Source organism: Hippocampus comes, unplaced genomic scaffold (genome assembly GCF_001891065.2).
Source record: "Hippocampus comes isolate QL1 unplaced genomic scaffold, H_comes_QL1_v1.1 scaffold89, whole genome shotgun sequence".
In the NCBI taxonomy this organism is placed as follows: Eukaryota; Metazoa; Chordata; class Actinopteri; order Syngnathiformes; family Syngnathidae; genus Hippocampus; species Hippocampus comes.
Genome location: NW_017806077.1, coordinates 543,825 through 569,871, shown reverse-complemented (window position 1 = coordinate 569,871; position 26,047 = coordinate 543,825). Strand labels below are relative to the sequence as shown.

Sequence of the window (26,047 nt, the reverse complement as noted above, 5' to 3'; positions counted from 1 at the left end):
CACGTGGGTAAGAGTGTCGCTTTGATCGAAGAAGTAGAGCATACCTCCATGCGCACGCACGCACGCACACGTGCACTGCGCACACACACACGCACGCACGCACGCACGCACACACACACACACACACACACACACACACACACACACACACATTTTTTTTTCTCTCCATTTCCCCCTATATTCCTCGCGATCGAATGGGACCAGTCCGCAGGCTACCGGTCGATTGCGATCGACGTATCAGGCACCTTTGCTTTATAGACTGAACTCAGTGAACTAGGTCAGTGGTTCTCAAACTTTTTCCACCATGTGTGTGTGTGAGGTTATAAAGTGTAAAAATTGAACAGAAGAACCAGGAAAGCAATGACAGTTGCGAGATGGCACATTTTTAATGTTCCACACTGCAAAAACATCACTTGCAATGACAAAAAGGTCAAAAGTGTTGCTCATGCAAATATCCTTTCATTTTTCATGATTCCATTTGTTCTGTGCAAATTACGTGTTCATCATGATAATGCTCCCACAAATGATTGAAGTGCCCGTAATACTGATACGATGCCACGTTCCCATGAGGGTACCCTTAAAGACACTGAAAAAATGGATTGTGACGTGATGTGCATATGAACAATGCCACGTTCCCATGAGGGTACCCTTAAAGACACTTCAAAAAATGGATTGTGACGTGATGTGCGTCTGAACGTTTTTGTTGCACGGATCCTCGAGAATACAAAATTGACTAATGAGCTGGACATAGTTGATGATCATTCATTCCCGAAAACTCAAGAGGAAGTAAGCCATTTTGGTTTGAAGCAGCCATTTTGGGTGAATTCCAGTGCTCCAACTGAAAGGAAATTCGCCCCAACCAGAAGCAACTATCCTATTTCATTCTTCCCTGAACCCAAAATAACTTTTCTTTGTGTTTCGGGTCAAAATCTGCATCCACATTTTGGAGACGTGCTAACCTGACAGCAGGCAATCTTATCAACCATTTATCAACTCACCATGTATTAAGGGTACCCTTATTGTTAAGTAGCGCCACGCAAAAAAAGAAACCATACGTCAGCATTCAAAAGTGCAAAATAAAATGCGATCATCCAGGATTTGACCATGATTATTATTACGAATCATTCTTGATCTTGTTGTGTTGTTGCTTCCCGGCAACCACACTTGGGTTTTACAAGACAACACTGAACACGGCTAAAAACCATTGGCGTGCTGGTGGCGGATAAACTCGAGCAGCGTTTGACGTCCAAATGGACTAATTAGACACACTCTGTGTGTGTGTGTGTGTGTGTGTGTGTGTGTGTGTGTGTGTCCTTTAATAACAGTAATCGATCTCTTCATTGGCTAGCACAATGGCGGTCCTGCAGGGGATGTACACCTGGGGGTAAAGAAAAAAAAATGACACAAGTGAGATGAGGGTTAAATGGTGGACCAGGCAAAAAGTATTGCCCGCCTCCACACCCCACGCCATTAAAAAAAACAAACAAAAAAAAAAAAACACTGCCTTAAAATGTTGCCCATCTCATTTTTTAAACATTCTTGCATGTTAACGAAGACGATAACCACGATAAGCCTCAAAACACTGCCTTAAAATGTTGCCCATCTCATTTTTTTAATATTCTTGCATGTTAACGAAGAAGATAACCACGATAAGCCTCACAAAGAAACGAAAAAAAATGAATAAATAAATCTGCGCTGTTGAGTGACAACAGCCCTAGGTAAGGCCACGCCTTCTTTTGTACCAAGTGATGCAAAACAAACCACAAAAAAACAAAAAAAAACAACGCAAAACCCACAACTGAGCTCTCATTGTGCAACATCGAAGTGAAAAATGTCATGTGGAGGGCTAAAAATGTAAGAACGTGGGCGCATGTGAATATCAGGTGCCCGATACAATATGTACGGCGGCCACGCAACCACAACGTACGCACGTATTTATTTTTAGAACAAAGCGTCAGTTGCTAATCAGCTCTTTGATCAATCTGTTTGATATTCCGCGCGTGCTCGGCGGGCCAAGAGCCACCGAGCGCCATTAGTCATCTCATGGAAGAAAGAAAGAAAGAAAAAAAAGTCAGGCAGACATAAAACGGCCCTTAGATTTCCCCAAAGAGTCGCCGGAGCGAGAGCCGTCAACGATTCAATCAGGTAGTGAACTTTCCAAGTGCTGCTGGGTCTCTTTGGCGCCCACCGGTGGCCTAAACGGTCACGCGGGAGCAACATTAGGATGCTAATTGTTTGGTTTGCATTCAGGCAAAATGAAAAGCAAACACAAAATGATTAGGGTTTTTTTTCTCAACACAGGATTCAACCTGACTTGAAATGAATTATCTAAAAAAACAACAAAAAAACAAGTTCAACAAAATTGGACAACAGTTAAATGTTTCATCATGTTTAACGGCATAAATATTTTCTTTTTGGGAAAGTGCAACATCAATAGTTTGTTTTTATTTTAAGGGAATTGCTGCTTTGTTTTTGTATTTTTTTTTAGGAAAGTTAAACATTGATAGTTCTGTTTAAGAAAGCGCAACATCTTTTTGGCAACGTGCAACACTGACGGTTTAACTTATTTTGAAGTAAAAGCGTGACATCCATCGTTTGTCTTCTTTTTCGGCAACAGTTTTCTTTTTAAGAAAGTGCAACATCATTGCCTACGGCGAGTAACATTTGCCGAGTGAATGTTTTCAGAGATGAAGTAGGAACGCTACAGTTGTTTGTTTCCTGTCATATCAAATCATTTTTTTCTTCAGAACCTATACACGTCATTGGCAGATTTATCCTGCATTACGCGTTCGTGTTTTTACATCTATAAATGTTCATACTGTATGATGCAGCGTAGTTGGCGGATATTTTATTGGAGATGCTTATAACGAACTCCCGTTATAACGTACAGATTGGCTGTGTTCCTCCAGGTACGTTTTAACAAGGGTTGACTGTAATTATTTGGGTCCCGAGTCGGGTGGGTGGAGCCTTCTTGGTTTGCAGAGTTCTGGCAAATGAAACGGGGCGGGCATGTTCAAGCCCCCCCCCCCCCCCCCCAAGACGACAGCGTCTGATTACGTTTCCATGTCAGAAAACAACAAAGTCGATGCAGAGGAGGTGGAAGCATTTTGTACTCCGCCTCCCTTTCTTCTCCTCTGACATACGCGATGACATAACGCGCTGGCAAATGTGGCCTTTCGCTGAAGCGAGGCGTCAAAAAGTAGAGAAAAAGTAATAAGTTGGTCCTTGATGAGAGGAAAAAAAAAACAAGAACAAGAACAACATCCTTATCTGCTTAAGTGCGCCGACGCTTGCATTAGTGACGTGCCGAGGTTCAAGTTGAGTTCACGTAAACAAAACCCGGCGCCTTGAGTCGTTCCCCTTTTAGCACTTCTTCACGGCCGCACATGAAAAGGTAACATGCTGAATAATTTACATTCTTTACGTAGGGAAATGCAGGGCTTTTTTTTCTTCTTCCCAAGATTAAAACGCTTTGATTTGGCACGAAGGACCGGCGCTTGGGCTGGGAGCTTGCAGGCCAACATCGGCACTGCCGCTTCGCTTGTTTCGGTCTCAATAATAGAAACGGCTCTCGGTGGGATGCAAATTAATTAGCACCTCTCGGACAGCATCGATGAAAAGAGTAGTTAGTGCGATGCAGCTTACGGGAGGAATGTTCTTTGTAGTTCATATTTATAGATGGAATCTCATTGGAATTAGCAAGTAGTACAAAGTAAAAAATACAGCCCGTTTTTTTTCCCCCCCTAGGAGACAGCCCTCTGCAGCTGAGTACGCCCTCAATCACAGTACGAAAATATAGGGCAAGTGATGCATAGGCAAGGAAGGCAGCTTTCTTAATATGGCACATTTTGTACAAATTCATACATTAAAAAAACAAAACAAAACATTTACCAACAAAATATTTAAAATGCTGAATTAAGAAATAAAAAGGAGCTTGCTAAAATGACCAATAGAATGTAGGGCAGAAAAGCAAGATTTTGGAAGAAATGGTTTTTGAAACGTGTTTGTGTGCGCGTGTTCGCCAAAGATGATGATGGGACTGATTTGAAAAACCTCATTTGGAGAGTGAGCTGCTGGTATTTAGCCAGGCTCTCCACACCGCACTGCTTCCGCACGTCACCTCGGGACGTCGGATCCCCCGACCACACCCGCTCACACGGAGTGTGGAGCAAGATCTGATCAAAGCCACTCCTGCCATCTAGTGGTGATTCATCATACTGAAATCATTCCCACAGCCTCGATACTGACTGAGGAGGTGCGCCAAGCCCTTGATTGATATTTTTGGAATAAAAATAATCCCAAAAGGTATTTATACACAAAATGAAAACGTATTTTTACGTTGCGGCATTAATGAGGTGTCTTCTTTTTCGGAACACACAACACCAGTTGTTTGTCTTCGTGTTGGGATGGTGCAAACTCAATGCTATCAATTTGTTTTCTTTTTGCAAAGTGCAACACCAATGATTTTCCTTTTTTCAGTGCAATGCCAATGGTTTGTCTTTTTTTTTTTTTCTAACGAGGATAACATCATTGGTTTGCCTCCTTACCGTGCCAGCCCACGCGACATTTCCTCGTATGCAGGCTTACTCTACTCGTTATTTTATTTATTAATTTTTTGCCGTTTGTCACCGTGTGAATGCATCCACAAAATAATGACAAGACGAAGCGTGTACCTGCATGGAATGGGCGCGTCCGTTGAAGGGCTGCGGCTCCGTGAAGAACTCGGTGCTGTGGTCCAGCCGTCCGTGGCCGCCGTACAGAGCCTCGTCAGAGTCCAGCTTGATTTTGTACCTGGCACGCGGCGGTTAAGGAAAGTCAAGCGACTGCAGGCGGCAAGCAGATTGACCCCAAGAGAGGAGGTCGGATCACAAGTGCTTTGGATTTGACGAGCCCGAATCTTCACGTCCCATCGGCATGAACTGGAAAAAAGTGCGATCAGAATCATTTCATGCCCGGCCGTGCCAAAGGACTTTTTTGACTTGATGTGAAAAAATACATAAAGACCTACCTGGGATCGAATGCCTGGATTCTTGGGGGGAAAAAAAAAACATGACAAAACGTCTTTGGCATTGAATGAGTTTTTGTTTTGTCAATTTATTTTTTGACCTTCTCTTTCTTTCAGCCCAACGTACCGGACTTGAGTTGTCAAGCGGGCCCGAGCACGGATTGCCTCACGTGAACGAGCGCTCTCGTTGAGCTTCAGATGCGATTTCTTGCCAAATCCAAACAAGCCGCCTTCTCTTTTTCACAGTCAAGCTGCAATCTGACAAGGTGCCTCCAAGGCCAAAGCGACGACTACCAAGCGGCTCAAGCGAAAACTCTGGCAAGCTTTGCAGCAAAGAGCAAACTCCTCCGTCTTTTCCCCGTACGTGAGCCGAGTGTCTGAACAATCTACCGACACATCTATTTGCTTTTCCAATCTCGCGACAAGGCCCAGGAAGACATAAAATCGTCCATCACACGAACACACACACACACACACACACACACACACACACACACAAAAAATGCAACCACAAACTGAGCAATCCAATTTGTGCAGCGCGAAGCGGCGACAAAACAAGTGCAATCAAGAAGACGAGTCAAAAGGAGGGCCCGTTCGGCGAGTCCATCTCCGCGTGAAGGACGTTGGGATAAAGATGACGGGGGGCAGGGTGGGAAAGGGGGGGGGGGGGGGGGGGGGGGGGGAGCAGAAAAGAGGGATAAAGATGTAATCCAGTGCGCACTTATCGGCCCGTCTAAAAGCAATTGGCTGGGCTGAATGTCATTGAAAAGTACTTTTTGTACGTTAGTTCCAATGGATGAGACTCTCCAGCAAGTCCTTGCGCGGCCGACTCTTGAGTGGCGCCACTTCAACGCAATGCCATGTTGGCTCAACTTGTACTCTGCACATGATCCAAGGACCCAATGTTCACGGTCAGATTCTGAACGTGTCACACAAATGTTCATCTGCTGGGCCTGAACAAGAAGCTCGCCGATTTTTGTATGATAGGATGACTAGGGATGGCAATTGCCAAGAGTTTAGAGATTCCGCTTCCGCTATCTATACAAATGAATCCGATTCCTTCGAGCTTCTCTTGGTGAAGTGTATGCAGGGGTGTGCAAAGGGGGAGAAACGGGGCACCCTGGGGCACTCAACTCAGGGGGTCATCGACGGCCCACCCGCCCCGATGATAATGTTGTCATAGGCAGCAAAATGTCTTTTTACGAGCAGCACACCAGACGTATGTCAACTGCAAAAGTTGAAACCAAATTTTCCATCCGCACATGGACATTTATTTGTGAAATCGTTTTTACTTTTGGTTTTCGTATAGAAAGACCCAGTAGTCTCTCTCTCTCTCTCTCTCTCTCTCTCTCTCTCACGCACACACAATTTTCATGTTCGGCACGAGCAAAACGTAGACGGCGCTTTGAAAAATAAAATAGCAAGTCATGAACAGACGGCAGCACGTCATTATTTTGCACGTCAACAACGTACAACACACACACACACACACACACACACAAATTCCCAATTATTTAATCGTATAGGTTTTAAAAAAGAAAGTTATGATGTGGACAGAGGCCGAGAGAGGGAATTTTTTAGTGTTCGTGCAGGAAAGAAGACAAGCTGATGAGGAATTGAATTCATGTCTCGCTCTGCAATCACGCTCCTGGCCGGATTGTTTTCTAGTCATCAATGGCAGCAATCACACTGCCCAAACTCAGCTCTCCTCCCAGCTTATTGGACAAAATCGATAAGAATTCCTCCATCTTGGCCTTTTATTCACATTCATTGACGGGAAGACCTTGCAGCCCGACTGCGCCCGTCTGCAGCCGCTAACAAAGACAGAATCGCTCTTAAGCCCAACCACCAATTTGGACAAATAGGAGGTAAATACGCTCGGAATTATCGTTACAGGGCCTCGTTTGACCGCTTTGGTTTTGTTCAGCTGTTTATTGAATGGGACAAACAGTCCAACGCTCAGATACAAATACGGTAAGAACACTCGCAAGGAACTGCAGTCGAGCACAACTTATGGCCCAACACATTGCTGCTACAAGAGAGAAAGTATTTGCACGTCATAAAAAAGCCAGTTTATTCCTTTGCATTCTCTTTTATATTTTTAGATAAAGAGCTTTAAAAAAATAATTAATAAACACCTCAACGATGAAATGTCCCCCCCCCCACCCCCGATTGGCTGAAATGCAAAACTTGTCACTCACACAACTGCTGCATTCTTAGCTGAAAACACAACAAACATCAAAGAACAACCCCCCCCCCCCGCCGACAAACAACAAATCCAAAAAAGCCTCCCCCTTCAGTGAACAACTAAGGCTAAACTTGGCTCCGCCCCAACGTACAAAGATCTTACAACAGTCGAGATGCAAGACTTGAACATACATCCTTTGACACTGATTACTACTTTCCTTTGAGCCAGGGCTTTGGTGCCATCTTGGGCATTGCAGAAAGAGCACAAAAGTGCAACCATTGATTGGTTCCACAGGGTAAAAAAAAACATAATAATAATAATAAGTGATTCTGAATAGCAAGATGCGATTGGCGGGGGTTTTAATGTAGAGCACTCAAGCTCGTAGACAGGGCCAACCCCTCAAAACAGGCTAATATCAGCTCCATATAATTAGCCCCGTGGAAGGAAACTTGGTGAAAGCATTTGACAGACATGTTCTGAAGACACCTGGGAACGGATTTCCAATTGCAGAAAAAAAAAAAAAAGTGTCATGTCTGCTTTTGGCCTGCGGTTCAAAACAATGCAGCGAGTCAAGCATGAGCGGCTCGGGTCAGTCTTGAGCGGCCATTATTTTCAGCTCCGTGACCGTGCCGAACCTCGCGCAGCAAAGTTTGAGCGCGTGACAGGCGCCTTGTAATGAAAAAGCACTTTGGCGCTCGTTCGCCTCGTTCCGTGTTTACCTCGGCTGCCTTTGAGTGGCATTTTCATCTGTCTTCGCCCCTAATTGGATCCTCGGTACATGTTCCCCATTCGAGCATCTGCATCTCCTCGCGACGCCTTCACACAAACACACACGTGAATGCATGCATGCATATATCTATACTTATATATCTATCTATATCTACATCTATCTATATATCTATATCTAGATACAGATATATATATATATATAGATAGATAGATATATAGATACACACACACACACACACACACACACACACACACACACACACACACACACACACACACACACACACACACACGCGCGCGCGCAGGCGAGTTGGACTTTGTGCGTTTACGTCCGTGCCGTCTAATGACAGCATCCGGCATCGGAGGCCTCTCCTTAAAAACATGAAAAGCGTGCGGCGAGGCGATTAAGCGGCGCGCCCCGGCTTCACCCCGTCAAGAGAGGTTGTAATTACGCCGCGTTTAACACGCTCGCGATTAGCACTCGATATTAAGAGATTAGCAGCTGCCGCTGTTGTTCTTTTTTTCCCCGCCCCTTTCTTCCCCATCTGCAAATAAACACCGCGGCCATGTTTGCTTGCCGCCTGCTGCGTCGCTTTTATTTTTATCCGCGGCACGCTTTTTGTCTCCGATAATAAGCGACCAAACATACTCCAAACTAAATATGGATCTAAACATGCAATCCGCTTTAATAACTGACAATTTCTACGATAAAAGCGAGGAATTGCACTAATGTGTCCCATTGAAAGGCTTTCAAGTGGATGTAAGCGACTGAAAATCAGGAGAGTTCTTGCTCTGGCATTGTTCATGGAACCCTAAAGGTTGGATAATACACATTGGGATTGTAAATTGTTTCAAGTTGTCAAATGAGCCACATCTGCAACAACTAAACCTCAATTACTAAAAAAACATAACATTCCATTTGTAATGGAACGATACGATAACACGAAATGTGATTGGTTTCTTTTTTTTTTTGTATCAGTTAATCGTTGTAACCTTTGGCGCTACCCAGAGCAGCAGAGCTCAAAAAAAAAGGATACTTTCCTGGCGCCTGCACGGCCACCTTGTAGTGCTGGAAGCTTTTGCTGGGGTGGAAGTTGAAGACGAAGAGCACGTTGGCCCTGTCAAACACGATGACCTTGTCCTCCTGGTGCTTGGCGCTCACGAAGGCCTGCAGGGGAGGCAGCGGGGACCCGAGCGCACGGCATGAATAGTCATTATCTTTTTCCTCCTAGGCGTGGATTTAGAGGATTACAATGGGGCGCGCTACGTATCAGTCGGAAACGCGTTTGCGGATTCCAGGTGGCGCTCATCTCGGCAGACGGGCGCGCTTGTCAGCCGGGTTCAGCGGCGCGCGCTAAAGTGCAACTGGACTGATGCGAATGTTTCGTTAGCGGGCATTATCAATGTCAAACGGACGCGTATTCCCCGGAGCACAGAATGACATCCAAAACGAGTCTGGGTTTTTTTTTTTTTCAAGGAGAAGCAAAAGAACAAAGCAGCATGACTAAATGGCCATCACGTATGGAAACCAACATGCATGTAAATGTCAATTTATCGAGTCCAGAAAGTCGTTTCTAATGTATTTATCAAACCACAAGTATGCTGACAGGCTCATTTTTACAAATATCTTTTCATTTTATACTCATGACACACATGGGGTGAGTGTGTGTAATACAGTACTCGATCCCAGCTGGCGAGGTGGCGTGCGAAAGCAGTGTAGTAGTGAGAATGTGGATAAAGTTGACAGTTCATGCAAAGTTCATGCATAGTTCATGCATCAGTGCAGTGATTTTCTTAAAATTGTTATTTTGCAATCCAAGTGCCTTTTTATGTGTTGTTTATGTTGTTATTGAGCAGGAAAGCGTTGTTTAGATATTTGAGGTATCTGCCGAATTCTGCTTGAAGAGCATCCTTTCATAATACGCTCTTTTTCGCAGAATTTTTCTCGGAAATGAGTACTTTCAAGAAACTTATCAATGTTCAATGCTGTTTAACTAAAGAATGTTAAAGGTAGAAATGTCCTTTTTCTTCCCCAGATGAAAGAAGAGGGTTAAAGCGTTCTGTTGGGTTCCATGCTAATACAGCCAGAGAACTCCATTTTTCTGTCGGCTTTCAAAAATGAGTCAAATGGCCAAAAATGGCCTGCACCGGCTCTCCCAATTTGAGAAAAACGTCTGGCATGAAATGACTGAAGCGATGTGAAGGTTAGGAAGCACAGCCAGATGATGACTTCAGTGCAACTTTCCCCCACTTCAGTTACAAGCGCTTGGGAAATAAAAGTAGATGATTCGCGATCGATATGAAGGAGAGAAAAGAATGTCGGCCGAGCGACAGAGAATGGTTGCAATTATCCCGAGTTGGCTTCGGAGGAGGACGACAGAGTCGCAAGGTAAACAGGCTCTCTTGCGCGATGACACGCTCGCCGCGAATCAATTACGCACACTGGCGCCTAATCCCGATCGATTTACTCTGCGTTTACATCATCTCGCTCGTGCGGAGAAACACTCAGCTAAAGCGCCGCTATTAATTGAAGAGCCACGACGCCGGACGAGAGCTAGATCCGAGCGAGAGGGAAACCTCTCCACGGTGAACTTGACAGGCGCCCGTTTCCTTACCGGCGGGGCGGCCAGCCAGCCGTACTTGTCCTCGGTACGGTTCATGTCGCGGTCAAAGTTGTAGAGCTGACGGTAGCGCAGATGCGTCATGTCCAGCAGGTTGAACTGCCGCCGGGCGTAGTGGTAACTCTCGTTGTTGCCCTCTCGGGGGAAATCCAGCCACTCGGGGTGACCGAACTCGTTCCCTGCGGCACACCGACAAAAATAGAGAGTGAAGCGTCACCGCAGATTTGCACCGGCGCTGCTATTTGAGGCTCTTTTCATGTTGCAAACGGTCCACGACCTGTGCAGAATCCCGGCGGAGCCTCTGGCTTTTCATGTTCGGAGCAGCAGAACTTTTATATCTGCTTCCAATTTGGCGGTAACCTGCCAGCACTTCAAGTTCCTGTTTGATTTGGAGAGCCGGCAAAAACAAGAGCTCGGCTATGTGACTATCGAGATTACCGAGGTTGTGTGCTAAAGCAATGTTTCTTGAGTAATCGTTCTTCTGGTACAAATGTGTTCAAAACTAGATCTAAAACTTTTACGATACGTCCTTCTTGTCCACGATAATACAAATTAGAGGCTGTTTCCCTCTACACGGTAAAAATCTAGATAGAATACAGCTGTTCTTAAATAATATTTAATCATTGTCTGGGAAGAAAAACATTTGACGCATTTAGCTCTTGAGCGAGGTTCCACTGTCCTGTATATTTGTTCCTTGAAGGTCAACAACTGTTTTAAAAGGTGTTCAACCAATATTCCAGGCGGTCAATCAGCTTGGACGTAAACCCGGACAAATCCCGGAGGGCAAAGAGCCGCGATGCCACTCTCTCCCGTCGCAGCGAGAGATGAGTTGATGAATCCATCAGTGGATGTCACGTCAACATCATAAAACAACAGCCGGCTATAATTGAATTCCCGGCAGAGGTGGCGAGGCACGTGCGGCCGGATGAAGCCGCGCGACAGCACAATAAATGGCGGTTGTCGATCCGCACCTCCAAGAATAAAAAAAAACCAAAAAAAAAAAAAAAAACGGTCAAGTTAATAGGACGAAGCAGACATAAGAGAGATTGACAGCAGATGATAATGAATTTCATTATGTGGCTGTTAAAGGAGTAGCAAACAATCAGTCCTGGCTCGTCAACACTGCAATGCAGCATCTGTGGAATAAAGCCGTGAATGAGAGAGCCTTTATTTTGTGTCGTCTTTCTCCTGAATCGCTGCTCTGAACAAAAGAAAATGGCTGCGGAAGGTAAGGTGGTGTTGACTTGCGATGTAGCATCCAAAGCATAACAGAGGTGGGAGGGTGCTTGTGTCAAACGGGAATGTGGAAAGCCGGCTCCAGGGTAAGACTAATCTTGAACCAAAAAAACAGTAGCAGCTAAAAACTAAGGACCTTATTTTCGTGCACAAGTGGCGTTTTCTTTCTATTGGTATTTTGCTAAACTTGCGCAGGTACAATCAAAAGGGGGCGTTTGCGCCGTTGTGGATGGACCCCCAACGCCACCCGTAATTGTGCCGCAGGGTCATAAGGGGGCTAAAATATTTGATATGATAACTGACAAAGAGAAAAACAACTGAAACAATGACAAAATCAAGCTCATAATACTCGTATTCCTCGGGTTTACCATGACAAAAACCTAAATGTCATACGGCTAGTCCTTCGGTGCGTAATGAAGACTAGATTTGATGTTTCATTTGAAATCAATGCGGTTGTTGCATGAAATCGGGACAATCAGCCCGGAAAGTTGATGGGAGATTCTGCCGCGCGCATAGAAATCAAAAGTATTATGATGGTGTCGGTCGGGTAATTGCGCACCGCTGCCGCGGCTGTTCCCTGAGAACAAGGGGGATGAATGCGAGGCGGCCATGTTTACGCGAGGTTACGTCAGGCATCTCATTAGCGGTCAAAGCCAGACTCACATCAGATAAGCGGCTGACAGTGACACGGTCCCCTCAGTAATTAGCCGTACCGACAAGCCGCCGCGATCAATGTGTTTACCACAGGAGGGATTTCTGCCCAAAAGGGAAGATCAATGAGGGCGGTGGCGAGGCGAGAGCAGATTGTAGATGGGGACGGAAAACAACAACAACAAAGTTACACGGCCAGGGTGCGTGTTGAAAATATGTTTGTCAAAAAGGAGAGGAAGCTTTTTAATCACAGTGAAAAAGACAAAACAAAAATTCATAAAGAAGGCAATCTGGAAATTAACTTACTCTTTTGAAAGTCTATCAATTACGACACACAGGAAGGAGCCCGGATTCAAACCCTGCGACGATTGATGCTAACCGTTAGCATGTCAAAGGCGTTCCGCATTGTTTGCTAGCACTGAGCTAAGCGGACGTTCCTACGCAAAACTCTGTTGTTGTTTTCAATACACGTGTAGTTCTCTTTGTTTATCATGTCAATGTTGATAGTAAACGTCAACTTTGTGTGTCTCGGTTGTGCGAGGTGGCCCCACAAAATCAGTACAGTGTGGTGCAAATCGATCGAGCAGAAGGAAAACGCGCACCGACTGGTTTAGAGCGCGGCAAAATATCTTCTGTGTCAGGCAGGTCATGCGGGACGTCAATTCCTTTCATGCTTCAATCTCGTTTGCCCTCCATACAATACGGCTAAAGGATCATTTCATGGATCCAAGACATGGTCCGGACTGACCGCGGCGGCAAATAAGCAAACATACTTTCCAAATCGTCGCTGCCAAAAATACATCATGTAAAACCGAGCAATTCGATATGAAAAACAAATACAGCACCGTGGCCCATCATTTGGTTTTAGACAATTAAAAAAAAGAAAAAAAGAATCAGTCACTTCTTCATTTTTGACTGCCAACTGAAAATGGAAAGAACGGAATGATACACTGATTCATGATCACGGTGTGCATTAAAAAAAATGTATATAAATGAATAAAATACAAAATAACAGTTTAAAAGGAGTGAAAGTCTTTAACATAGCAGACACCAGGAGAAGTTTCCAGTTTGGTCATTTCGCCTCGTAAATCCGCAAGGTTATCGGCAGTCCCGGTGAGCTGTGAAAGTCAGCCGGCGCCAGGTATGCTGATGTCGCGATAAAAAGCCGCGAGGCGTTTCACGGCAGCCGCCGCGTTAATGCCATCGACGTTAGAGTATCCATCTCGCAGCCTCGCTGTCGGTCATGGGTAAATAAACGGCACTTTCCAAGCTGGGCAAATTGATTTGCTCTGGCTCAGCACCGCTAAGTGACTCTGCCTTCATTGATCCGATTGGCACGCAACGTCATCGCACCTTCCGCGCTAACTTTTTCTTCGGGCTCGAGTTACATTTGAGGATTCTTTGGAACATTTTCCAACTGGTCCATCTTGTGGCATTTCAGAACAGCAAATGGGTGAGGTTTGCAGTGAATCGCGGCAGATAGTTTTAAGAAAAAAAAAAACGGGAAAAGCTGAATTCTCTCTGCGTTCACCACTGGTCTACCTTGACATTGCTACCGGGTGACAATTTGACGTTTTTAACATGTATTCGACTGATTGATGCTTCAAGTCTCAAATTTCCTCTCTGCAGTATCTGTTCTTCCCGTTCATTTGGCGTTTTTTTTTTTCTGAAAGAAAAGTTTCAACTTTCGCTCATGATGAATGTTATCTTGCAACGACAAGCGCCACCCCTTTAATGAGGCCGACAGCAGCTCTCAAAGGAGAACAATATGCTTTTTCACAGCCTTTACTTCAGCCGGCTTTGCGTATAGCCGTGCGCTTCAAACGCTCGTTGACAGAATGAGGAGCGCGTCTGAAAAGCGAGACGAGGTCGCCGCTGCCGCCTCGCTCGCGTCGTTACATCACGGGGCGCTTGTATTGCGCCGGTGCAAAAAGCAGAAAAGGTCAATGTTGTTCCCCGAGTTGCATAATTACTCATGATAAGCGACGAATTTGCACGACGTTTTCGAAAATGTGACGGAAGCTTTGGGCTAAAGGTGAAAAACGTTTGAAGACTGTTTTTCGAATGTCAAGTCAATTAGTGGCGACTGATCAATGGTGGTTATTTCGCAAAACAGGAATCTTAATTGATTTGGAATCAATGTCGCTGGGGGTCGGAGCGCAGATTGGCAGGACACGACCTCTACCAAGCACAATTCTCATGTTCAGTCTTCCTCAAGCATTCATGGATTATTTTTTTCCCATATCCAGCTGGGATCCTCTTGATTTCAATACAGTAAAGAGGGAGCCCGGTCTCAAAAGAGGCGACTTCCTGGTCGACGCAGGATGAGCCGTGTCGTTCTGATGCGAGAGCGTGGACCGTTCCAACCCCAAATCTCATTCTACGGGAAAATTAATGGACACGTATACTTAATTTATAGTTGGGGGGGGGCAATCAGTTTTCCTCATTGCGAGTGAGCCAGACAATGAACAAAGTTTGAAATGAAAAACAAAACAAACTAAAACAGCCACCAGTGCCAGCAAGATGAAATTTGTTTTTTCTGTCATCACTAGACCCACAAAAAAAAAAGTCTTGAAAGCCGTGCCACATTTGTGTGGTTCAATAAATAACAATACGGTACTGTACAATATATGTGGAGCCTCCAAGCTCGACACAGGATCGTAGTTTTCCTGTCGCAGTGCTTGGGAGATGCAGCGTTCAATCTCACGGTGCGCTGTAGCCCCCACGTCAGTCACCTTCAGCTGCATTGCGTTCATTTTGCCCATTTAGGAGACCTTAAAAAAACAAACGTATCCTCGGATCTAGCCAGACACGTGCCGCTGAATGTTTTCATCATCACAAAAAAAGTCCAGAAATAAGTAATTGATATTTTTGTTGTTGTTTAAAAAAACAAATAAACTCTGATTGAATCACCTGGCGACTGGATCAGGGTGTACCTGACATCTGGGATAGGCTGCAGCACGACCGCGACCCTCGCGAGGAGGTGGATGGATGATTGAATCACTCAGTGCTGCTGACTGACTTCGGGGAAGCTAAGGAGGTAACACAGCCGATCGGCAGGTGGCGCTAGCATGCAGCGAATGCTGCGCGCCTAATGTGTATTTACATCAATCCGGAGAGCGCACGCAGAGACCAAGGTCAACGTGTGACATCTTTAATTAATCTTTAATGTCTTTAGCAGCGGGGCTTTTGGCCACACGTTTGGATTTCGACTGTGCTTTACTCCACACCCGGCGGTGCAAAATGGCTATCAAACACTGCAAAGCAACATCGATGCTAATCTATGACTCACTGGTGGTGACTTGTCTCGGGATGTAGCCATGAAAGCTAATGCCCCGGCCGCCCCACCCTTCCTGATGGAATGAAACTTTAAAAAGGGTATTTCATGCTATGATATGAATTGAGATTTGCCAGGGATTAAAGTTTGGGTCTTGCCCTGAAGCAAAGCGAAAAAAAACCCCACCAAAAAGACATGAAAGTTCCTCCCAACAAAACACAGTCGGGACCACCCTCATTTATGAAATATTTACACGGCGGCATGCTGCCTCCTGCGGTCTGCGGATGGTGAGGATGAATAAATCTGTGCTCGGATCGCAGCGGTGGACATTTAAAGGGACTTGATTAACACTGGTACAACCGGTGTAAATGTGCCGAAGTTAGCATACGGCATAAGCGGTTCGGGTAATAGATGGACGGATGGACTGTCACCCGGGATTGATATTTCATGCGGCCGTATCAAATACTCGACCATGACAAACAATTGGATAGGTGGTCCAACAACATATTAACACATCACTCACGTCACGCTCAAACTCATTATGAAGTTCACCCCTGCACATACGTGACTATTCGTACGGAAGCAAGACTTAAGCATGAGAGAGTATAATGTGATACATCACGGTATGGATATTTTGTGGAAAACAAATATATGAAACCCGGTTTATGCCACAGCTGCCCTGGTGAATGCCAGAATCATTTCTGTACTGGGCCTAATAGCAAGCTGTATGTGGAAGCTCTTTCCGCTACATGGTATGATCATTTATTTTTTTTAAAGCAACATTTCAATTATTTTATGTGAATTTTCCAGCGTACAGTGAAACTCCTCTAGAACGAAACCTACATGGGCGAAAATAGAGATCTAAAGTTCCCAACACAACATTTGATTTGCAATCGAATTAAAACAAACTTTAATTCTATGCACCAAGAGAGATGGAATGGTTGACTGTCGATTTTAAATAATGCCAAAGGTAAACAAGTGGTCTTGTTTAAAAAGGGAAAAAAAAAAACCCTCAACCGTATGTCCAGGTATTTCTTGCTCATGGTAGCATAGCCAGCATGGCGCCGCTGCGAGGACTCACCCATGAAGTTGAGGTAGGCTTCGCCGCCCAGAGTGTGCGTGAGCAGGCGGATCATCTTATGCAGCTGCATGCCGCGATCGATGACGGGAGTCATGGGATCCAGCGAGCTCATATTGGTGTACATCTCCTTGTCCATCAGCCAGAACGCCAGCGTTTTATCCCCGACCAGGGCCTGGCAAAATGATATGGAGGCTCGGCATCAGACTAAATTGCCCTTTTGGTGAGCTATGTCGAAAAGTGAGGGAAGTGGCGATGTCCATGTTAGGAAGCAGCATCGAACTGCGAGGAGTGAAAAGGATTCTTTTAAGACCCGCATTTTATTGTGTTCCGTGACAATATGAGCGGCAAACGTAGCAAACCAAAATGGAGACTTGCTTCTATCACCGGCAAATCACGTTTGTTTCTCGCTTTTTACGTTCTTGAGTAGTGTCACCCCAAATACACATTTCTGACCAAAATGTGGAGAAAATGAGCTTTTTCGACAGTAAATGTTTTTGACGCTAACATTTCTTTGCTTTACAAACAACAAAAAAAGACCGACCAAGGGCTTTTGATGGCAAAATGCAGACAACGCTGTGAACAAAGATGACTAACCATATGGCTCGACTTTGAAGGTCAGCGGCTAATTTTTGGGACGCGGTGTTGGTCATTCGCGACAAAACCAAGCAAATCGCTAACCTGGTCGTGACTTTCAGCATAGGCGATGCTCTTTTCCGTGTAGCGCCTGTTGGTCAACGTGTGGACGATGTTTCCTATGTCCCATTCTTCATCCTTTAACTCCTTCAGGATCTGCAGCATGGAAAAAAAAAAGAAGGAAAAAAATGTAATAAATAACCGTAATGATAGATGAGCCAGAGGGATCCATTTAGGGGGTTTCTGACTGATGTCCAAAGGCGGCCTTTATTTCAGCTTGAAGGCATTCTGGAGTTTTCTCTGGGTTACACTTCTTTCTCAGATCAATCTCTTGTTGTGACATCTCTATATCTGCCCGATGAGTGGCTTTAATGGAGTTTTTAATAACTCCTCCGCAGCCCACGGGCGGCGAGGCGGTACCAGAAGAAGGGCAAGGTCACAGCCTTTCATCCAAACGCGGGGATTCCACAATAAATCCCAGCGAGAAGAATCAATGGGCAGATGGCGGCCGGGCAGACTCACCAGCTTCCCGCTGGGAATCATTTACAACAGGGCTCACCCTGCCCACGCCTGGCAGTCGCAACGGCTAATGCGCTGTTCCCCCGCGACGTGGCGCAGATTTTAAAGCGGTCGTAATTCTTACGAAGCTCAGAGAAAATAGAGAACATCTATGTGGGGTTAATAATCACAAGAACTGGTTATTTCTGTTAGCTCGTTTATGGCATTTCACATTACAGTATGTTAGCATTTAGTTCGCGGACAAAATGATAGAATTCCAACATTTTGGTATTTAAATATACAATTCTGTTTTGTTGTGTGTATCAAAACAATAGCATACACTAGAACTTTATTTATATAGCGCATTTCACAACAGCTGCAGCTGTAACAAAGCACTTGACACATAAGATAATAATACAACGGCAAAAGAAAGTGAAAAGAGTCGTCCGTGAACAAAGCACCGATCCCCGAAAACAGAAAATAAAGCCAAAGTATCAAGAGGGTTGCTGGCGCACTGTTCGCAAGCTTGAAGCAAGCCCGCTGGGCCTCTTATTTGAAGAATTGTGCAGCCGAGAATATGAGATCAGGCAGGAAGGAATACTTTATAACATTATCTTTAGGTGCGTTTTAATAAGTTTAAATCATTTCAAAGCAGGCGGCAGAATCTATTTTGGTCTCTCTGAATCGAGGATTTTCACCTATTACGGTGAGGTCAGGAAAATATTTCCCAGGAGGAATGGGCATTCACTGTAATCGTTAACAGCGAGCTACAAGCTACTTCCTAAACAGAATAAAAGCTATTTTCCCATCCCGCATGAGGCCTTGGTGATGGACGTACGTGGCCCGTCCGGCTGGATGGGGGCAGCACGTGACGAGCCCATACCGGTGACAGGCTTGAAGCGTGCCAGGTGGAATTGGCCTCGACAGCTGACTGACAGCCGAGGAAACCTTTATATTACTCGCCAGAGAGGTAATCCTTGGAGTAAAGGGGAGTAAATTGTGCCGATCAATATGTCCAAGATGAACTGGCCGGTCCAACTAAATGGTGGCTCTTGGCTTTCTATATTTACTGGAAGGGGGGGAGATCACCTCTTCACCTTAACCTTGTGGGTTCATATTACTCAGTGAAGGACATCTCAGCAGAATCCTCCAATATACAGCTTGACACAGGACTGTTGTGCTAAATATATTTGTCGGTATACAACATTGGGCCGCCGAGTCATCACCAACATGCAATTGTTGACTGGGAAACACTCACAATCACGATTTCGTTGTATTCAACCTTAAAGTTCAATTAATCCATGCATCTGTTTTCTAATCCGCTTCGCCAATCGGGGCCGTCTTTGGGCAGTAGGCGGGTTACGCCATCTGATCGCAGGGCAGATATAGACCAACAACCATTCACACGCACAGTCACACCTCGGGACACTTTCGAGGGTTCCATTAACCTGCCGTGCACGTTTTTGGAATGTGTAAGGAAACCGGAGCACCTGGAGAAAAGCCACGCAGGCACGGGGAGAACATGCACACTGCACGCAGGGAGCCGGAATAGAACCCTACACCTCTGCACTGTGAAGCGAACACATTAACCAGTCGCCCACCGGGCCGCCGTCTCTTGGAAAAGGGCATGCAAAATAACCTTGAGTAATGATCCACGTGCCGCTTCACCAATGTTATAGACAAATGGATAGTATGGAAGACCCCCCCACCCCACCCCCAGACTCACATCACTGCACCATTCAGTCACTCCAAATCATTCCCGCTCACTGCAAGCTCACCAGTGCTGTGGGAGCAATTAATCGGATAGCGGCGCTGTCCAAGCGGAGACGGGGAAACGACCCGCTTGGCGACCACAGGCTCGACCGCGACCCGGACCCCCGAGCCCCACGGCGCCACCAACACTCCACTTCATCAATGGTAATGAGCAGCAGCGCAACAAATCTTACTTTACAAGCCGGCTGTCAGCAGCCAAGCCAGAGAGCACTTGGATTAATTAGGCAGGGATGGAAAATGAAAAGAAAAAAAAAAAGAATGGAAGTGCAGCTTTACAGGTCATTAGAGCAACCTTTAGTGCAGTGGTTCTCAAATTGGGGTCCCCGGACCTCTGGATTTCCACAAGGCATAGTTTGGAGACTGCATGCTAATTTGCAATAAATGGTGTCATATCATTTTTTAAAAAATGTAATCCCACACATGGAGACCAACGTAACCTGCTAAATCAATGACAGTGATTTGAAATTGGACTGGCAAATTGCTGCTGTTGTATTTTGGAAATGTGCTTGTTAAAATATAACAAATACCAACTCATCTCTAAGATCTTTATGAGGTACTGTTCTAAACTTTTTTTTTTAATCCATTAAAATTTCTATTCCCATGCGGTAAATCACTCCGTACATACTTGGACATGTAAGAGCAATGATTACAACTACAATGTTAACTCTGCAACTATTTTGAACAATTTCATGACGCTATTCAGCTCCCCGCAACCCCGCTACATCTTCTTCCATCAAACACGGCGGCCGGGGAGGGTCATTATGCACTAAAAATCAACCCGGCGGAGCGACAGCAAGCAAGGAGGTCAAAGCCAGATGCGGCGTAAACAAGCAATTTTGATAAGCGGCGTCTAATTGAAAGCGCTTCCGCCGTGTTGCACGGTCCAAAGAAAAGCGCTGCGGAAAGAAACGTGTATTTTCATTCAATTAAATTAAATGGGGAGAAAAAGAAATGGGGCTCAGAGGTGGTTGTGGTCGAGAGAAAGCCGAGGGAATCCGGTAGAATTTCCTGTTTCTTATTCCCACCTCTTACTGTTCCAATTATATCCAGACTGCAGCTGGGGGGTAAGGCCACACGTTCACGTAGCAATTAAGCAGCGCAGCATTTTACGCTTGTCATTGTAATGGAATTCAGAACTTACAATCATGGCCCAAAAGAACCGAGGTAAACGTATTCCCATTTTTAATATCATAAGTGGGATACGCATTCCCAGACAATCAGGACAAATTTCATCAAACTCACCACAGGCTCAATTGCTGTCTTTGAAAGACTATCCCTGAGCGATTTCCACAGGGTGTGGCAAGAGCGACTCCGATATCATAAATGTTCAATATTTACGACCGTAAATCAGAAAGTGTGCAGTCAACATCGAGTTTGCGCACTTTTTAAATTTGTATTTTCTGGCAAACAGGATGTCCCGTGGCACCGCGCTGCCTCTTACAGGTCAGTCATGGTACTATGACCGACAACTGGTTTGAGGGAGGAGACTTACGATTGGGCACTTTGATGTCAATTTCAGTGGACGGCAGAGATTAATATAACGTCCCGGACACGGTTCAAAACGTGCGACTTAATCTGTTGGATTCTTATTGCACTAACATAACATTAATTTGATGACAGCGTTTCGACGAGTGGCGGGCACATAAAACATATTGCAAAAATAATTTGCACCTTGACTTCCACTTTGACATGCACCAAACTTTGGGATAATCACTCAGAATCCCCTTTGACCGATAATCCATCAATCGAGCCTTTGCTGAATTTGATCACGAGAGGAAGAAAAATGCTTCAAATGGGGCCGTTTATCAGTATTTTTACCCCCCTCGCATATTCCGCTACTTCTTTTTATTAAGAGATCTTCATTTTCCTCACCGCCTTTAAAAGAGTCATATCGAATGAGTCACCGCGAGGACGGGACACAGCGTGACGCCAAGCTTGCGGAACTGAGGGACTCAGTGGGTACAAATGCAAGGCTAAAAATAACGCCGTCTACGTCTGTCTATCTTTTCCCGTCTCATTCGTGTTCCAGCTTCTTAACAGCATTCCCTAATTGACGCCATGAAGGAGCAAAGCCTCGAGAGAGTTCCATACATCATATTGTCTTATCAAGATCAAGCGCATCCATCGACTTTCCGGCACCTTGCAATTGTGCTAATTGACATACATGGAATAAACATATGGTGATGGAAATTCTGCAATGGAGAATTCATTTCTTGTGTAAAGAGTTTGTCATTTGTTTGCTTCTGAGCATGGCAAAACAAAAAGGCGTGCCAAGACTGCGGAGGGCATATTTAAGTTACGGGTGACATATATTAGCAATGCGAGACATAATTAAAGCTATGTGTGGCATAACAATCGCACACCCATACGGTCAAAAAGGTCACAAAGCGATCCGTGGCATAACAATCCCACCATGTTGTATGCAGCCTTGAGAGACTCAAAATAATGAGTAAGGCTGATGTACATAAACAACCACAGCATTTACGGTTCTCCCTTTTAGTAATGCATGATAACATCCACAAGGTACCTTTGCTAGCAAATGCTAACATTGAGCAATACCTGACAAGAGAGTTATGCAAACATCTTCCCGTTACTGAGCCTTTGCCATCTCTAAGGCCTGGTTGACAACATGTATGACCATGAGTGATGTAAAAATGCTACTTAAAACATTGACTGTATTGTTCAGAAAAGTTTTAAGTGGTATTTGAGGGGAGGGTGGGTGTCGGACCTTTCTTCAGCTAGTTGCTGAAACTCATGTTCCCCTTTTTCGGCACACCAGTGTCATCTTGATGATGATGAGCCTTATAAAGGGGTGCGAACTGGCGACTGGCGATAGTCACGACACGGCTCATTAATTCATTGTCAGAATTTTACCCTGCCAAATATCAAAATCAGCATCGGCTTTAAAAATCCCAACTGGATATTAATTTAATGCACAATTTAAGCCTTGAAGACACAGCTTTAAAAAAAAAAAAAAAGCAAGCAGGCAACTCTCAAATTGTACTGAGAAGTCAAAGCATGAAGGAGAGTTTTCCAAGGTAGCTCAGAGGATAATCCTGTGAGTGTTTACCGAGCTGGAGGCTTCAATCCAAGGAAAGTAAAGCTGGTGTAAGAAGCAAGCGCACTTGGAAGGTCAAGCCTGGGAGTCTTCTTCTTCTTCTTCTTCTCTGTCTCTCCATCTTCAACACGGAGTAACAGCCACCGCTGTGAGCAACTGGCTTGATGAACGATGCATAAGCTTCCACGGACTTTCCCCCTCCGGTCAAGAAGAACAATCAAGTGTAGGGCGGGAAGAAGCGTGCCGTGACAAGGTCACATCCCTCGCTTAAATATGCAAAAAAAGTTTCCTTTCATATGTTGGGATTTTTTTAAACTGCAAAAATGTTACTACAAGTAATATTTCTTCAGATTTGCCTTCAATATAACCAAAGGATGCAGGTATCGTCACTTTCAAAGATATGCAGTCACGAACAATCCCACAACAGTGCAGTCAAAAGAATCACTCCAAAAACTATGCATGGCATAACAAATGCTCACGCAGTCAAAGCAACCACTCTCAAAAGCTGTGTGGTCGAACAATGACACGCTGACGGAAGACAAAAGAATCACACTCAAAACTATGTGTGAAATTTCACATTCACAGGCTGGTGTCAAAACAATCCGTCTCAAAGCCATGCGTGGCATAAATAGCCCATGCTGCTGCAACGAAAACAATCACTCGCAAAGCTAGGTGTGGCATAACAATCACACGCTGGTGCAATCAAAACAATCATAATCAAAGCTATGTGTGGAATGACAATCACACACTGGTGTCAAAACAATCAGTCTCACAGTGGTGTTTTTGTTTTTGTTTTTTCTTTCAATGTCAATTTTTTTTTTTTTTGTAAATGCCTTAAAATGCTGTACTTTTAATCATGAGTTGCCTCGTGTATGAAAAGCGTTACAGGAAATAAAGTGTGTGACGGTGTCAAAACAGTGAGCCTCAAAACTGTGTGGCATAACAATCCACTCTAAAAGCATCTTATTACTGGAATAAATCTTGATCTTGAAACAATATGAATGACACTTTTGACTTTCTTATACACTCACACAGACACGGTGATGATTTTCTAGCATATCAGCAATTGCACACGCGCTGTATTACGATACTCAGCGTACTGTTGGAAAAATATCGTAGTATCATATTTCGAGTGAATCCAGGTTTCCCATCTCTACTAATTGGACAGATGCAAAAGCAGAACAGATGAAGTTTCGAGCACCCCAACTATCCACAACAAGATGTGAGCGTGCATCGTAACAACAAAATGAAACCAACTTTTTTTGCATGGAAATGTACGCATGGCTGTTGGCTCATCACACCTGAATGGCTTTTCAGACCCGTTGCGGCGCTCTTATAAACAATGTTTTTCTCCCTACCACGGTGGGCCATTAAGTACTTCAGCATCGGCACTTTGGGCTGAAGAGGCGAGCTCAAGGGTGCTTCAACACTTGTTGTGCGGAAGGACATCCACGGTATCCTGTGCCAAGAATTTCCCATCCGGCGTGTGAACAAGCGCCCCGAGTGGTCAATTGTATCTGTCCAACAACGTCAAAATGACAACAACAAAAAAAGGTCCATGACAAACAACAAAGCGAGTGGCGGCCAAAGACTTTTGCGCAGTAATTGCAACCAGCACGTTTTAGATGTGGCTGAGCACGTAGCGGCGCAATTTGCAGCAGAAATGAGCGCTTGTCACCTTCATAAAACATTTATTTTGGACTCATAAGATGTAACAGCAGGCGAGGAAATGGTGTGTCTGATGGGAGGTTTGCCCAAAATACCCCTCTTGTAGAAACGATTGTCATCGTTACAAGAAAATATGTCTTTTCGCCACTACCCCAGAAGGTCATGCCATGAAAGCGGTGGGCCTTGAGCTCAAGGTTTTTGGGGAGGGCTGGAATGGATTCATGGCATTTCTAAGTCATTTCATCAGGGAGAGATGATTTGAAATGCAATTTATTTGAGATGTGAGCCTTGTGACAGAAGAAATTGAACTCGTATCCCAAGGCAGGACAGACTGTTATTGCTACGAATGGAGGGAGAAAAAACATCACACTGCTCACACCGCTGCACTTTCCAACCTCGGTATTCGATTCCGAAAAAGAAAGCCAACTATGGATGTGGAGCTTTCCTAAAAAGATGGCCGCAAATGCTTTTGCCACCTCGACCCACGACAAACCAAAGTGAGGCACACGCTCGGCACGGCTCTGTGACAACGATGACCTTCGCGTTAAAGGAAAACGTAGAAAACCTTCGTACGTAAACGCGTACGCGCCGGAACTGCGCTAATTACTCAGTCAAGCGCAAGGTCACCGTGAATGAACAGGTCAAACGGTTTTACTTTCACTAAAACAACTGTGTCTCGTCGCACCGCTTCTTCCGTAAGTCTTTTGTTTGAGGGGATGAATAATGACCTTCCCCATTCAGTCATGAGGTGGGATTAAAGATGAAAAAAAAAATGAGTGCTGCCTTAATAATAAAAAAGAAAAAAAAAGAGGAACAAAGGGCTCGTTCGTGGAAGATTAAACCTCTTCCACCGCTCAGGGGCGAGAAAAATAATACTCAAGTGCTTCTCACACGAGGAGACTTTTGATCATATTATCTGGGAAAAAAAATGAACATGTTGACATGTAAATGTGACTTGTGGCTGAGATGAGGGAGCCAAATGTGTTTGCCGCGGTAAAGTGTTGGTGCAACCTCCTGATAGCAGTAGCCAAAACATGTTGCTGTCAAGGCTGCTCAGGACAAAATGTGGCAACTGGAGATGCTTGATGGAGGATTGGCTGACTCCAACGTAAAGTGTGTCACAGTCATCCAGCCGGGGTGCGACGAAGGCACGAATGAATGTTTCAAAGCGCTCTTTGAGAAATGAGAGGCGTGACTTTAGCCAGCTGCGTAAGATGAAAGAAGTTGGATTTGACAACGGCACCAATTTGCCGTTCCAATTTCAAATCACTGTCCAGTTCAAGACCCAAGTTCAAGACTGTTGGCTTAAGATAAGTCATCAGATGTGCTTCAAAACAAAACAAACGATTCCAAGGAGATCGCCGTACCTGAATCCACTTATCGGGAATGGCCATTGCGAGACGGTAATCAAAACCGAGGCCACCTTCCACCACTGGCCTGCAGAGGGCAGGCATTCCCGACACGTCCTGCAAAAAATTTGGATTGCAGTTAAGAAAAGAAGAAAGTGAGAGGAAGAATAAGAATACAACCTGAAGTGAAGCGAAATCAGCAGTAAAATTTGTCGCGTCAAAGTTTGATGAGCCCTTTGAGGTTTCACCATGAAAAACAGAGCCTGGGGGAGTTATTCGT

At 44.9% G+C, this 26,047-nt stretch overlaps 1 protein-coding gene across 1 annotated transcript in view; it reads right to left on the bottom strand.

The window, feature by feature from the left end:
* Positions 1-805: 805 nt before the first annotated feature.
* gbe1b (glucan (1,4-alpha-), branching enzyme 1b) overlaps positions 806-26,047 on the bottom strand; it is a 47,793-nt gene continuing 22,551 nt past the window's right edge. Inside the window, exons 10-16 of the mRNA XM_019894652.1 lie at positions 25,786-25,884; positions 17,467-17,577; positions 16,789-16,960; positions 10,538-10,722; positions 8,960-9,090; positions 4,674-4,791; positions 806-1,378 (exon numbers count right to left, since the gene is read on the bottom strand). Of these exons, the coding sequence (XP_019750211.1) occupies positions 1,316-1,378; positions 4,674-4,791; positions 8,960-9,090; positions 10,538-10,722; positions 16,789-16,960; positions 17,467-17,577; positions 25,786-25,884 (879 nt within the window). The 3' untranslated portion in view covers positions 806-1,315. The remainder of the gene's footprint in view (positions 1,379-4,673; positions 4,792-8,959; positions 9,091-10,537; positions 10,723-16,788; positions 16,961-17,466; positions 17,578-25,785; positions 25,885-26,047) is intronic.